Source organism: Lepidochelys olivacea (assembly GCF_965140295.1).
Source record: "Lepidochelys olivacea isolate rLepOli2 genome assembly, chromosome: 10".
NCBI lineage: Eukaryota > Metazoa > Chordata > Testudines > Cheloniidae > Lepidochelys > Lepidochelys olivacea.
In genome coordinates this window covers 39,452,268-39,466,926 of record NC_140420.1, presented here as the reverse complement: position 1 = coordinate 39,466,926, position 14,659 = coordinate 39,452,268, and the positions used below count along the sequence as shown (strand labels likewise).

The 14,659-nt window shown below is 47.7% G+C and overlaps 1 protein-coding gene across 1 annotated transcript in view; it reads right to left on the bottom strand.

The window, feature by feature from the left end:
- The window catches only part of FBXL16 (F-box and leucine rich repeat protein 16), a 72,842-nt gene that overhangs the window by 3,016 nt on the left and 55,167 nt on the right, over window positions 1-14,659 (bottom strand). Inside the window, exons 3-5 of the mRNA XM_084641316.1 lie at window positions 14,070-14,578; window positions 2,265-2,349; window positions 1,591-1,654 (exon numbers count right to left, since the gene is read on the bottom strand). Coding sequence (XP_084497442.1) covers window positions 1,591-1,654; window positions 2,265-2,349; window positions 14,070-14,578 — 658 coding nt within the window. The remainder of the gene's footprint in view (window positions 1-1,590; window positions 1,655-2,264; window positions 2,350-14,069; window positions 14,579-14,659) is intronic.

Genomic DNA, 14,659 nt, shown 5'->3' with positions numbered 1-14,659 from the left:
CAGTCAGGTGAGCCATGGAGTAGGAATAGCTCTGCTGAGAGCATAACAATGGCTCCATGATCATACCTCACAAATGCCCTCTTGACAAAGGCCAGCCCTCCTTTTGGACCCAAATCTACCATCATCTCACAACTAAACAAATGATCTAATCTCACAATGGTTATTTTAAGTAATTTATATTAGAAAAGCTGATTCATGAATGTGAGATGCAAGCAATTATTGTTGTGCCAAAGAAACTGACCTGAGGTTGTTCCTAGCTTCCTAGCACGATTATCTCAGTATGAGTCTTTAACTTATGCTGTCCTCCGCATCTGGGTCCTGGGCAGGTTGAGCAGTAGCTCTGTTAGCAGAGCAGAGCAAATGAGGACATAAATTCAGTGAAGGGGCATGAGTGGCATAAACCATGAACAGATGGGAGGGCAGGTCACTGCAGGGTGGTGTTGACACAAAAAATGTCACATTGCTGTGACGCTCACTGGGGGGAGAACAAGCTTGCACGAGGGTTAGCACCAGTGGGATGGACTAGGTGACCTCTTGGGGGCCCTGCCAGCCCTAATTTCTAGTATTCTCCATTGACTTGTAGCCTATGAGAATCTTTAGAATCCATGGGGTCTGCTCTGAGATGCTCATACTCCTGATTGACACCAGTGTCAGAGTGAGGAGAATGAAGCTCAAGCTTCTCCATCAGGCTTTCCTTGGTAATGAAGGAAAGGTCTCGTGATGGAGCAGGGCAAACACAATTAATTCACATTGGTACATCCATTCCAGTCAAACACTTTCAGGCAACTCAGAACTCCTTTGAAGAACCAGGACTCCAATTCAAGCTGCTTGGAAAGGTGGTGGTAAAAGTCATGCCTTGAAGGCTGAGGTGGGTTGCAAGAAATGAAGCCCTCTGGCTCAGTCCCTGCCCTGTGTGGAGCTGTCAGGAATTGTAGTGACTGGGCACTCTGCAGACCCTAGGGTGGAATTTGGCCCTTTGGGTCTGATTTTCAGAAGTGTTGAGCACTTCTTCACTTGATTTCAGTCTGACTGGTGGGTGCTCAGGACTTCTGACAACCAGGCCCCATGAGTTCAGAGAGAACTTGGGAGTGCTGCTGTCCAGAGTGGGAGATGGGCTCTAGCTGGAGTATCCCAGGGAAAGAACAAACAGGACACTAGATAAAGCGAGTGGGGTGACAGTAATTGACACAGCCAGTGGGAGACAGCATGGAATGTCCAGGTGAAGGAAATCCTCCAGTTGTCTGGACTGGCTTCCTCCACTGTCTCCTTTCGTCAACAGAGAGAGTAGGAGGACGGGTCTTCTCCTTGCCCCTCTGCTTTTTACAGGGGCTGACCTGCTTCCTGCAATTGCCTGTCACCAGCCAATTTTACCCTCCACAAAGGGTAATTCCAGGCTGGAAGATCATGCTGCCAGCCCACCATTGTGTCATGGCCCAGAAACATTCTCCCATGACATCCTAGCGGTCATTCACGAGGCTGTGACATGGCCAGGATTATCCCTTGTGTCATGGCCCTGTCCCCAAGCTGAGGCTTCCCCTTCTCCAGAAACCAGTCTATCATCTCAAGAATAAACCAGTGTTTGGATCTCACCAGCAAGAGACAACAGACGCAAACTTCTCATGCCCAGGAGATGCTTCAGACCAAAGTCTTGCACCTAAAATGACAGAATAGGGAGGAAGGCATCCTGGACTGTCAATACAGAACTAGAAAAATGAACTCTACTTTGCTTTTCACAAGCAGCTAAGCACTGTGTACTCACCTCTCGACTGGGATCATTCCCCTTTGACTGATGGGGAAAATTAGGCAGAGAGGTTATATGTCTTGACCAAAGTCAGAGCTGAGATAGACCCCACATCCCCTGACTCTCAGTTCACTGCTCTAATCAATAGACACCAATACTCGCTACTTGCTAACTTACTGAGTATCTACTTGCAGTGAGCCATTTTGCTCTGCATCAAATGCCATGTATTCTACAAGCTCCACATGCATTCCCCGGAGAGGTTTTGGGTAGCTTTATCCACACTTAATAATAGTGCCCCAGGCAAGTTGCTGTTATCTTCACAATCATGTTACTTATCACTGACACAGCATTTTTCATCCATTGATCTCAAAGCACAGTAGCTGAGGCAGCCATTGCAGAGAGAAAGCAGAGGGGAAGATTTAATAGCAGAACCATGTTCCAGTGGGTTAGTCGCTTCCTACTGGGGAGATGCTTTGAAGGAGATGTAACCCTAGCATTGCATTGTCCTTTTCTGTTCACCTACCTGGCAGCACCAGCGGAGGTACAGGCTCCTAAGGGATGACATGGTGGATAAGTAACTGAGTCCAGTGTCTGTAATCCGCACACACCTGCAGACAGAAGCACAGTATCACAAGAAAGATGCCAGTAGGGAAGGGAGGCGGAAACCTAACATCTACCCCAAACAATTCATACCTCCTGAACTGGCTCCTCTGTGTTACTAAGTTACTAAATGGAACAGACACTCCCCACTAGCTTTCAGATGCACAGGCATCTGGTGGAGAACAGAAGTCCTCCCTGTGTTCTGATGCCTAGCTAACAGCAAGGCCTTCAGCCTCAGATATCCTCAGTATCTTGTGCTTCTTCCTCTTCCTTCACCTCCTGCACCTCCTACCCTCTGCTTAAAAGAATTACAGGATTGGGGGAACTGGGGGTCTTAATGAGCCTTTTGCCTCTAGCTCACATCACCTACAATACAGATCGTAGATGACTGTTTGGTGGCCCTGGGTAAAGTGAGTCTCACACAGAGGTGTCCACTTCACAAAAGCTACCACCGCAATTGTCAGCTTCTTTGGCTGTCTCATAAGAGAAGCTCAGATGGGCTGTGCATAGAGCCTGAACTTCATACCCATGTCACAGTGGTGTCAGTGATGTTCTCCTGGTATTATCTGGACCGGTGATCTGCTAGGATGCCAATCCTCGACTCTGGGAGCCAGCCTTACCCTGCTGCGCTGTGAGAACTCCCACTCCTGGGCTGTTCACGCACAGCCTCTATCATGTAAGCTTCTCCCAGCTAAGTGAGTGAGCACTTTTGGCCAGCTGCTTCTTGGATTGTGCAACCGAATGACATTAGCCAATATCTCCTGTCCCCAGACACAACCCTAGAAACCTCTGTCTTGCAGTGTCCAGTTATGCCCACTGGACGCTGCAAGCTTATATGAATTCATCAATTTAACAAAGAAATTGATATCTACTAGGCTTGTTGTCCTAAGGGGAGTCTGACAGGCTTCAAACCAAACACACTGCTTCAGGTAGAATAAACAAAAAGATTAATTAGCTACAAAGATAGATTTTAGGTGATTATAAATCAAAAAACAACAAGTCATATTTGGTCAAATGAAATAAAAGCAAAACGCATTCTAAGCTGATCTTAACACTTTCAATGCCCTTACAAACTTAGATGCTTCTCACCACAGGCTGGCTGGTTGCTCTTCAGCCAGGCTCTCCCCTTTGATCAGCGCTTCAGTCACTTGGTGGTGGTGTCTGTAGATGGAGGTGGAAGAGAGAAAGCATGGGAAACGTCTCTCCCTTTTATCATGTTCTTTCTTCCCTCTTGGCTTTGCCCCCCCCACCACCACCACCTTCAGAGTCAGGTGAGCGTTACCCCATCGTAGTCCCAAACTGACCAAGGGAAGAGGGGTGACTCACTTTAGAGTCCAACAGATCCTTTGTTGCTGCCTAGGCCAGTGTCCTTTGTTCCTGTGAGGCTGGGCTGGGTTTGTCCCATACATGCCCTGATGAGGTGTGAATTGCCCCTCTGCTCCTGGAGAGTTTTGCCTTGTTTTAAGCCATGAGGATACATTTTCAGCCTCATAACTACATACATGAAATTACAACTTATAAAATTACTAGAACAATAATGCTCAGTGCATCATGAGCCTTCCGAAGACACCCGACATCACAAACTTTGCACTGGATACCACACAATCATATTATAAGGATGAACATGGGGATGCAGAGTGTTCCCCCGAGGTACAGAGTGCCACAATGTCTACAGAGCAGTGACCAGGCAGTGTCCAGGGAAGGTTGCACTGATGATGCCCACGCCCTCCCCAATCTGTGGGGAAACAGAGAATTCATTCCCAGGGCTCTCTAATCAGCACTAGGCTCACAAAAAAAAAAAAAAACACCACTAGTCAATAGCAACCTCAGTACTGGTTGGCTCTCTATGGTCTCCACATAAGGAACTACCTGAATTCTACTTCTCCAATGCTGGGGAAAAGCAGGATTCTATGGTGACATATCCACTGGCACTTGAGGGCACACACACTGTGAGACACAGAACAGGAAGAACAGCCATGACTGTAGAGGGAGGGCCAGATCCCCAGGAAGTATAAGAGAGTGTAGCCCTCTGACTTCACTGGTGCTATGCCAGTTTATGCCAACTGAGGATCTGGATTAGAGAGGCTGTTGGAGAGACTCTATGACCCAAATCAGGTCAGACCAGGCAACCACAGCAGGTGCTTGTTGTTGCAGGATGACTGGTGCCTTTAAGGAGAGATGGGACCCACTATTAGTTAGCTGCTTCTCAGTTTGAGTGGGCGGGACCTATGAAGGGTCAGATAGTAGTTTACGGGACACCTGGGCCTTATAAAAGGACTGAGAGAGATCAGTTTGGGACCTGAAACCACAGGGAGTAAACAGGGGTCCCCTTGAGCCAGGGTCTGAGAATGGTACTTCAAGGGAACCAGCCTATGTGCCTAGTGCTCTCTCCCAGAGCCAGAAAGACTCACAAAGGTAACTCAGAGGGCGGGTTGAAGAGAAGCCCCAGTGCCCAGAAGAACCTTTTGTTTGTTGGGACTTTTACATTTAGACTTTTGCTCTCTGGGGAGGGAATAAGTTTGTCTGGGACTTGGCCAGAGAGCTAAGGCATATCCCCAAAACAGACCAGTGCATGGAGAGGTGAGGAGACCTATCTTGGGAGAAGGAAACTGAGGCAGGGAGTGCGGGCAGTGCCACATTCAATAGCTGGGGGCATTTTGGAGTAGCCACACCCTATGATAGTCTGGCATTCTTTACTTGAATTTTCTTCCACTATACTTACTGGTCAACACACTCTTCTCTGCCCATTGTCACCTGCATCTCCCTTTGGAGATGAGCCCTCCATTCAATAGGAGATCCTTTCTTTCTTTGAGATACTGGCACTGGATGCTTTATACCATCAGGACTGGCCCATTTCCTGGCTTAAGGAAGAAGTCTCCAGGAAGCATCCCCGTACAAGGGAGTCCTGTGGCTAGTGGGAGGAGGAATCAGGTCAGGTTGGGCCTCCAGAATGGGGCCAATCCTAAACCATCCTGCTTTCACTCCCCGGCAGGGACCTCCTTCCTGCCTCAGAGGCCTGCGCCCTTTTCCCCTATGTTACACAAGAAAGCAGCAGGGGATGGGTGGCTCAGAGAGCAGAGACTGTGAGAGGTAGGGAGCATGGAAGATGTTGCATGTGGAAGAAGAGGCTGGCAGGATAGGTGTGGTGGGAAAGGAGCATGCAGCAAGCTGCCTGCTGAAGGCTTCTGACATGACATAAAAGTGAGAACGGAAGAGCAGGGAGGGAGGAAGGAGACTGTCCAGCACATATAAACTTGCTCCCATCCTTCACCTTAGCAACCTCAAGTCCAGATCCTCAGCTGTTGTAAATCAACAAGGCTCCACTGAACAGTGTTCTGATAGCTTACAGCAGCTGTGGATCTGGCCCCGGAGCTCCAAGGATCAATGGGATTGACAACATTATGCAAGGCACCGCATAGTGCTCTCAGCATCATGCGCAATCTGTTTAGCAGAGGTGGGCTAGTGGGTGCAGAGCAGATGCAAACCATGCAACCGCACGACTCCAAACAAACCCAGGAGGTTCAACAAGTTTGGTTCATTCCCCCTCCTCATCCCACCACTTTTTCATCATGCTCTTTGCATTGGCATGAACTAATGCACAAGAACTCCATGAGGAAGGCTCTTTAGATACTTCTGGCCTCAGAGCAAGATAGCTAGTGAAGATAGCTGTGCTCTTTTTGAGTTTCCAGGTCCAGGTCTGCTGGCTCCAGAGGAGGTTCAGAGAAGTGAGGGTTGAGCCTTCACACTTGGAAAAGATGGGGATCAATATGAAAATTGAAAGGTGAATAAGGAATTGGTTAAAAGGGAGACTACAGCGGGTCATACTGAAAGGTGAACTGTCAGACTGGAGGGAGGTTACCAGTGGAGTTCCTCAGGGATCGGTTTTGGGACCAATTTTATTTAATCTTTTTATTACTGACCTTGGCACAAAAAGTGGGAGTATGCTAATAAAGTTTGTGGATGATACAAAGCTGGGAGATACTGCCAATTTAGAGAAGGACTGGGATATCATACAGGAAGATCTAGATGACCTTGTAAACTGGAGTAATAGTAATAGGATGAAATTTAATAGTGAGAAGTGTAAGGTCATGCATTTAGGGATTAATAACAAGAATTTTATTTATAAGCTGGGGACGCATCAATTAGAAGTAATGGAGGAGGAGAAGGACCTTGGAGTATTGGTTGACCACAGGATGACTATGAGCTGTCAATGTGATATGGCCGTGAAAAAAGCTAATGCAGTCTTGGGATGCATCAGGCGAGGTATTTCCAGTAGAGATAAGGAGGTTTTAGTACCGTTATACAAGGCACTGGTGAGACCTCATCTGGAATATTGTGTGCAGTTCTGGTCTCCCATGTTTAAGAAGGATGAATTCAAACTTGAACAGGTACAGAGAAGGGCTACTAGGATGATCCGAGGAATGGAAAACCTGTCTTATGAAAGGAGGCTCAAGGAGCTTGGCTTGTTTAGCCTAACCAAAATAAGGTTGAGGGGAGATATGATTGCTCTCTATAAATACTTTAGATAAGCTATTACCAGCAGGAGAGTGGGTTTGTGTGTGGGGGGGGGGGGTGAGAAAACCTGGATTTGTGCTGAAAATGGCCCAACTTGATTATCATACACATTGTAAGGAGAGTGATCACTTTAGATAAGCTATTACCAGCAGGAGAGTGGGGTGGGAGGAGGTATTTTTTCATGCTTTGTGTGTATATAAAAAGATCTTCTACACTTTCCACAGTATGCATCCAATGAAGTGTGCTGTAGCTCACGAAAGCTTATGCTTAAATAAATTGGTTAGTCTCTAAGGTGCCACAAGTACTCCTTTTCTTTTTATCAGAGCGATAAATACCGGAGAGGGAGAGGAATTATTTAGGCTCAGTACCAATGTGCACACAAGAACAAATGAATATAAACTGGCCATCGGGAAGTTTAGACTGGAAATTAGACTAAGGTTTCTAACCCTCAGAGGAGTAAAGTTCTGGAATAGCCTTCCAAGGGAAGCAGTGGGGGCAAAAGACCTATCTGGCTTCAAGATTAGACTCGATAAGTTTATGGAGGAGATGGTATGATGGGATAACATGATTTTGGCAATTAATTGATCTTTTAACTATTCATGGTAAATAGGCCCAATGGCTTGTGATGGGATGTTAGATGGGGTGGGATCTGAGTTACTACAGAGAATTCTTTCCTAGGTATCTGGTTGGTGAATCTTGCCCACATACTCGGGATTCAGCTGATCGTCATATTTGGGGTCGGGAAGGAATTTTCCTCCAGGGCAGATTAGAAGAGGCCCTGGGTTTTTTTTCCTTCCTCTGTAGCATGGGGCACGGGTCACTTGCAGGAGGATTCTCTGCATCTTGAAGTCTTTAAACCATGATTTGAGGACTTCAATAGCTCAGACATAGGTGAGAGGTTTATTGCAGGAGTGGGTGGGTGAGATTCTGTGGCCTGCATTGTGCAGGATGTCAGACTAGATGATCATAATGATCCCTTATGACCTTAATATCTATGAGTCTATGAGTCTATGGGTGGGGTGGGATCCCTCTGAACTGAATTCTAGAGGGTGTGGAAATGATCCTGAAGAGCAGAGTTCTGATCCAGATTTCCCAAAATTTGGGGGAAGGAGAGCAAGAGCTTGGATCTGGGAATTTGATTCAGGCCCACCTCCAACCTCAGGGCCAGAAGCAGGATGTATCTTCCCCCAAAGGCTGGAAGGTATAATACCTCACCTTCCCTTCTCGCTCTTTTCCCCACCCTTCTCTCTTTGCCATTTCTCTCCATTTCATACATTGCCCAGGAGGAAATGTTACATTGTGAGAAGAAACCATGTTTGGAGTCTTAATGCCAGTTTTAGTTCACAACTTTCCAAATGCTTTTCCATGTGCCACCCTCACCCTCTGGTGGGGACTGAGGGTTATCCATAACTGAAACACACCAGTGACATTTCCTTATGGTTAGGGCCCTACCAAATTCATGGTCCACTTTGGTCAATTTCACAGTCATAGGATTTTAAAAATTGTAAATTTCATTATTTCAGCTATTTAAATCTGAAATTTCATGGTGTTGTAATTGTAGGGGTCCTGACCCAAAAAGGAGTTGTGTGTGTGTGGGGGGGGGGTGTCACAAGGTTGTTGTAGGGAGTAGGAGTACTGCTACCCTTCTGCGCTGCTGCTGGAGGTGCTGCCTTCAGAGCTGGGCGGCTGGAGAGCGGCGGCTGCTGGCCGGGAGCCCAGCTCTGAAGGCAGAGCCGCCGCCAGCAGCAGCGCAGAAGTAAGAGTGGCCTGGTATGGTTCTGCCACCCTGACTTTTGTGCTGCTGCTGGTAGTGGCACTGCCTTCAGAGCTGGGTGTCTGGCCAATAGCCACCACTTTCCAGCCGCACAGCTCTGAAGGCAGCATAGAAGTAAGGGTGGCAAGGACCCCCAATTAGAGAAATGCTGGTCTCCCCTGTGAAATCTGTATAGTATAGGGTTAAGCAGGGGTTCTCAAATTGCGGGTCGGGACCTCTCAGTGGGTCGCGAGATTACATGGGGGATTCGCAAGTTGTCAGCCTCCACCCCAAATCCCGCTTTGCCTCCAGCATTTATAATGATGTTAAACGTATAAAAAAGTAGTTTTAATTTATAAGGGGAGGGGTTGCACTCAAAGGCTTCCTATGTGAAAGGAGTCACCAGTACAAAAGTTTGAGAACCACTGGGGTAAAGGCACACCAGATTTCATGGGGGGAAACCAGTTTTCACAGTCTGTGATGCATTTTTCACAGTCATGAATTTCATAGTGCCCTGCTCACGGTGGGAAGGGAGCACAGTAGCATTTCTGACCACAACTGTGTGACGTTCTGTACCTCAGGGGAACACCCAGCACCCACATGTTCATCTTTATAATATGATTGTGTGATATCTAATGCAAAGTTTGTCATGTTGGGTGTCTTCAGAAGGCTCATGATGTACTGAGCATTGTTACAGTAATGTTGTAGGTTATAATCTCACGTATATAGTTATAAGGCTGAAAATGTGTCCTCATGGCTTAAAGCAAGCCCAGGCAAAAACTCTCCATGAGCAGAGGGGCAGTTCACACCTCATCGGGGCATGTATGGGACAAACCCAGCCCAGCCTCCCAGGAACAAAGGACACTGGCCTAGGCAACAACAAAGGATCTGTTGGACTCTTGAGTGAGTTACCCCCTTTCCTTTGGTGATTTTGGGACTACAATGAGGTAATGCTCACTTGACTATGAGGTGGGGGACGACAAAGCCAAGAGGGACGAAAGGACATGATAAAAGGGAGAGATGTTTGCCATGCTCCTTCTCTTCCACCTACATCTACAGACACCACACCAAGCGACCGAAGGGCTGATCCAAGTGGGGAGCCTGGCTGAAGAGCAACCAGCCAGCTTGTGGTGACAAGCATCTAAGTTTGTAAGGGCACTGAAAGTGTTAAGATCAGCTTAGAATGCATTTTGCTTTTATTTCATTTGACCAAATACGACTTGTTATACTTAGATTTTAAGTGATTATAAATCAATCTTTGTAGTTAGTAAATCTGTTTATTCTACCTGAAGCAGTGCATTTGGTTTGAAGCATGTCAGAGACTCCCCTTGGAATAACAGCCTGGTACATATCAATTTCTTTGTTAAATTAATGAACTCATATAAGCTTGTAGCATCCAGTGGGCATAATTGGACACTGCAAGATGGAGGTTCCTAGGGTTGTGTCTGGGACCGGAGATATTGACTAGTGTCATTCGGTTGCACAATCCAAAGAGCAGCTTACATGCCAGAGGTTGTGCGTGAACAGCCCAGGAGAGGGGGTTCTCACAGCAGAGCAGGGTAAGGCTGGCTCCCAGAGTCGAGGATTGGAGTTACCTAGCAGATCACTGGTCCAGACAACACCAGAGGGAAATGTCAGAGTGGTGCAGCGAGCAGGGTGTATGTGCAGCTTGTTACTCCAAGTGGAGTTCACACTTTAAGTGAGTCTGAAGTGCAGTGGCTAAGAACAGTCAGGAGGAGGTCACAGTTTTGTTATTTTCTGTTGCTTATTTTAGGAAAGGAAACTAAGAACAGGACAGCAGGAAAATGAGTGAAAGCTGTCCTCAACACAGAACCCCCCACCCCAAGCTATTGAAACCTATCATGTTGGTTTTGTGAGATTAGCTTCTGCAGAACCAGACCTTGAGCATGTTAAGGTTGTCGAAATTAATGGCAGGGAGTACTTGGGGCAGAAGAATACGGGGGCCCAGATCTCGCTGGTTAAGCAGAGTGTGGTCTAGAGGCCAGTATGCTATCTGGCCAACTGGCAGAGATTGTGGGGATGGGCGAAAGCAGATTCCTCATACCACTAGCTAAAATCCATGTGGTGTGGGAAGGTTTGGAAAGTGTTTTGACTGTGAGGGTAATAGAACGCCTCCTGTTTGACCTGCTCCTTGGTAATGATTTTTTCCATGTAGCTCAGGTTAAAGTATTTGCCTGCAGCAGGAGGGAGCTTTATGCTGGGACCCCTGAGGGAAAGGGTAAGGTCTCAGGAATTGCTGAGAGAATGGGAGAGAGTCTCCTTGATTCTTCTGCAGCAGGGAGAAGCCACATGCTTCCAGGTGGGACAGTGGTTGAGACCAACTCCTGCATTGCAGCTGGAGGCAACACCACATCAGGAAGGGATGGGAGTGTAATGCCTGCCAGGGAGAGAACTGTCCAGGTTGTAATGCCAGCAGGTCACAGCTGAATCAGAGGCAAAATCAGCTCTAGGGAGCTTAGAGGAATGTGTCCCAGAGGAGAGCCCAGAGAAGGGGCAGGGCATCTCAGAAACCACTGAGGTGGGTGAGGATTCCTGTGATTCTGTAACACAGGGAAGTGGGGTGCTTCCGAGTATGGGAGGGGCTGAGACTAGCTCCTTTCCAGCAGAAGGCAACATGCCCTCAGGCGCAGGGGCAGGAGAGGTGTTGTCAGTGATTAAGGAAACTGTCCCAGTTGTTAGCTGGCAAAGTTTTGCAGATGAACAAGAGATAGAGCCCTTCCTAGGGAGCACAGAGAAATGTGTCTTAGGAGGGGGCCCAGAGGGGGAAACTGGGGAAGGAATAGTGGGGGTACAGGAATGTCTCCTCACTGGTCACTTGGGACAGGATGCCCAGGACACTAGGAGGATGGCTGAATCAGCATCTGTGCACCCAGGCACTCAGCCTGTGACTCAGGTTTTGAGAAGGAACGGTGTAACTGACCTCCTGGAGGGGAGCAGTCACACAGCTGACTTCTCAGGGACAGGGAAAGGGATGCTGGAGGGTACCCCAATCCAGGTCCCTATTTTTCAGGATGCTATTTCTGATAATTTTTTGGAAAGTAACTGTGTCTCTTTAAATCAAGATGCAGCTCCAATGCCTGTGACAGCAGAGGAGTTGGGACCAGGAAATTGCCAGGGTGGTAGTTTGCCAGAATACAAATGACCCAACCGGCAGAGAGGGGGGTGTTTTCTTCCAGGCTGGTGAGACACAGAGAACAGTTATGGGAAAGCTGCTGGGAAAAGGTGCATCTGATCAAAGAGTAAACACACCTTGCCCACAGAGCACAGATCATAGTCCTCTAGGAAAAGGGGTCAGGGAAGGAGTCAGTGCTGGGAAGGGGAAACACAGGGTAACCCCCAAAGGGAAACTGGATTTTCTGCATATGTACAGTCCTGGGGTTGGGAGACTGCTCCACAAAGGGCCAGCCAATGTGCAGGATGCCCCTGAACACCTATCTTGCCAGACCCTGAGGCACCAAAATTCCAGAAAAAATGATTAAATTAAGAGCCCACAAAGATGGGAACACTGGAGGGAAGGAAAAGCCAGTGACTGATTACATGGGAGAGAGTCAAAGGACACCATGGGTAATGAATAAACTACCCTCAAACTACACTATCTGAACAGAGGGCGTGGTGTCATAAAGATACTTGTAAATACCATCTGTGATAAAAATGTTGGTATTAATGTTAAGTTTTGGGATAAGAATTTTGTTACTGATGTTAAATCTTATGTTAATGCTACTTTTCAATTAATATCTGTAAACAGGTTTAAAGCTGATCACAGCAGAGAAACCATAAAAAACCTGGTTTGCTGTGTCTGAATGGGGAAACTGAGGCACACCGCCTCATGGCCTTAATGGCTGGATGCCAAAAGAACTATAACACAAACTTTGAAATAGTCAGTGACTAAACCTCTGGCAGTAAACTAAGGGGGAGGGATAGTTCAGTGGTTTGAGCATTGGCCTGCTAAACCCACAGTTGTGAGTTCAATCCTTGAGGGGGCCATTTAGGAATCTGGAGCAAAAATTGGGGATCGGTCCTGCTTTGAATGGGGGGGGGGTTGGACTAGATGACCTCCTGAGATCCCTTCCAACCCTGAGATTCTATGATTCTAAGGGGGGAGGTGTGATGTTCTGTACCTCAGGGGAACACCCAGAACCTCCATGTTCATCCTTATAATATGATTGTGTGGTATCTAATGCAAAGTTTGTCGTGTCAGCTGTCTTCGGAAGGCTCATGATGTACTGAGCACTGTTATAGTAATGTTATAGGTTGTAATTTCATGTACATAGTTATGAGGCTGAAAATGTGTCCTCATGGCTCAAAGCAAGCCCAGGCAAAAACTCTTCAGAAGCAGAGGGGCAGTTCACACCTCATCGGGGCATGTATGGGACAAACCCAGCCCAGCCTCCCAGGAACAAAGGACACTGGCCTAGACAGCAACAAAGGATCTGTTGGACTCTCGAGTGAGTCACGCTCCTTCCTTTGGTCATTTTGGGACTACGATGAGGTAATGCTCACCTGACTGTGAAGTTGGGGGCAAAGCCAAGAGGGAAGAAAGGACATGATAAAAAGGAAAGACGTATGCCATGCTCTTCCTCTCTCTTCCACCTACATCTACAGACACCACCCGCCAAGCGACTGAAGTGCTGATCAAAGGGGAGAGCCTAGTTGAAGGCCTGTGGTGAGAAGCATCTAAGTTTGTAAGGGCACTGAAAGTGTTAAGATCAGCTTAAAATGCATTTTGCTTTTATTTCATTTGACCAAATATGACTTGTTATGCTTTGACTTATAATCACTTAAAATCTATCTTTGTAGTTAATTAATCTTTTTGTTTATTCTACCTGAAGCAGTGCGTTTAGTTTGAAGCGTGTCAGACTCCCCTTGGGATAACAAGTCGGGTACATATCAATTTCTTTGTTAAATTGACAAACTCATATAAATTTGTAGCATCCAGCGGGCATAACTGGACACTGCAAGTCAGAGGTTCCTAGGGTTGTGTCTGGGACCAGAGATATTGGCTAGTGTTATTCAGTTGCACAATCCAAGGAGCAGCTTACATGCCAGAGGCTGTGCGTGAACACCCCAGGAGTGGGGGTTCTCACAGCAGACCAGGGTAAGGCTGACTCCCAGAGTCAAGGATTGGAGTGACGTAGCAGATCACCGGTCCAGATAACACCAGAGGAGAACATCACAATTCTTGCTTCTCAGCAGTGATGAGAGGCAGCTTGCTGCTACTCCAGCCCCAGCCTCTCCCATCAGGAGGTGCTGTAGGGAATGGAGCAGGATCTTGAGCTGTATTGTCCTCATTTCTCCCTCTATAGGGGAGCTGACAGCTATTCTAATCCCAGCCTTTCCCAGCAGCAAGCTCTGTAGGGAATGGTGAGCAATGCTAGTTGTGCTCCCAGCTGTTCCTGTCTCAGCTCGACACAGTAGGGGTTATCAAAGCTACCCACCTACCTGTCAAGAACGAGCTCCTCCAGTTTATGCAGGTCACAGGCGATATACTCCAGGGCCATGTCAGTGATCCGAGGGCACCATGAGAGATCCAAGCTCCTCAGCTTCCGCAGGTTCTCAGCCACGAGCTCCACCCCATCATCAGTCACCTTGGAGCAGCCAGAGAGGCTCAGCACGGTCAGGTTGGGCAGGCTGTGCACCATGTTGACCACCCCATGGTTGGTGATCTCCCAGCAGGAGCTGAGGCGCAGGGTGTGGGTGGTATAGCCCTGCTTGGCAGTGAAGTAGGCTAAGGCTGTGTCCGTCACGTGGTAGGCCTGCAGGTTGAGCTCAGTCAGGTTGGGAAGCAGCTGGGAGATGGCGGCAATGGCATCATCAGCCACATTGATGCAGTCGCTGATGCTTAAGGAGGTGATGCGAGCATTCAGGCTCGACCACAGGCCGGCTTCTGTGAAGTCATTGCAGCCAGAGAGCTCCAGGCGCACCACACCCTGCATCTGCTCCAGCATCACCTGCCAAGAGACATGCTGTCAAGCCCATGGGCACTGGGCAATCCCTCTGCCACACTTCATAGATTCATGGAGTTTAAGGCC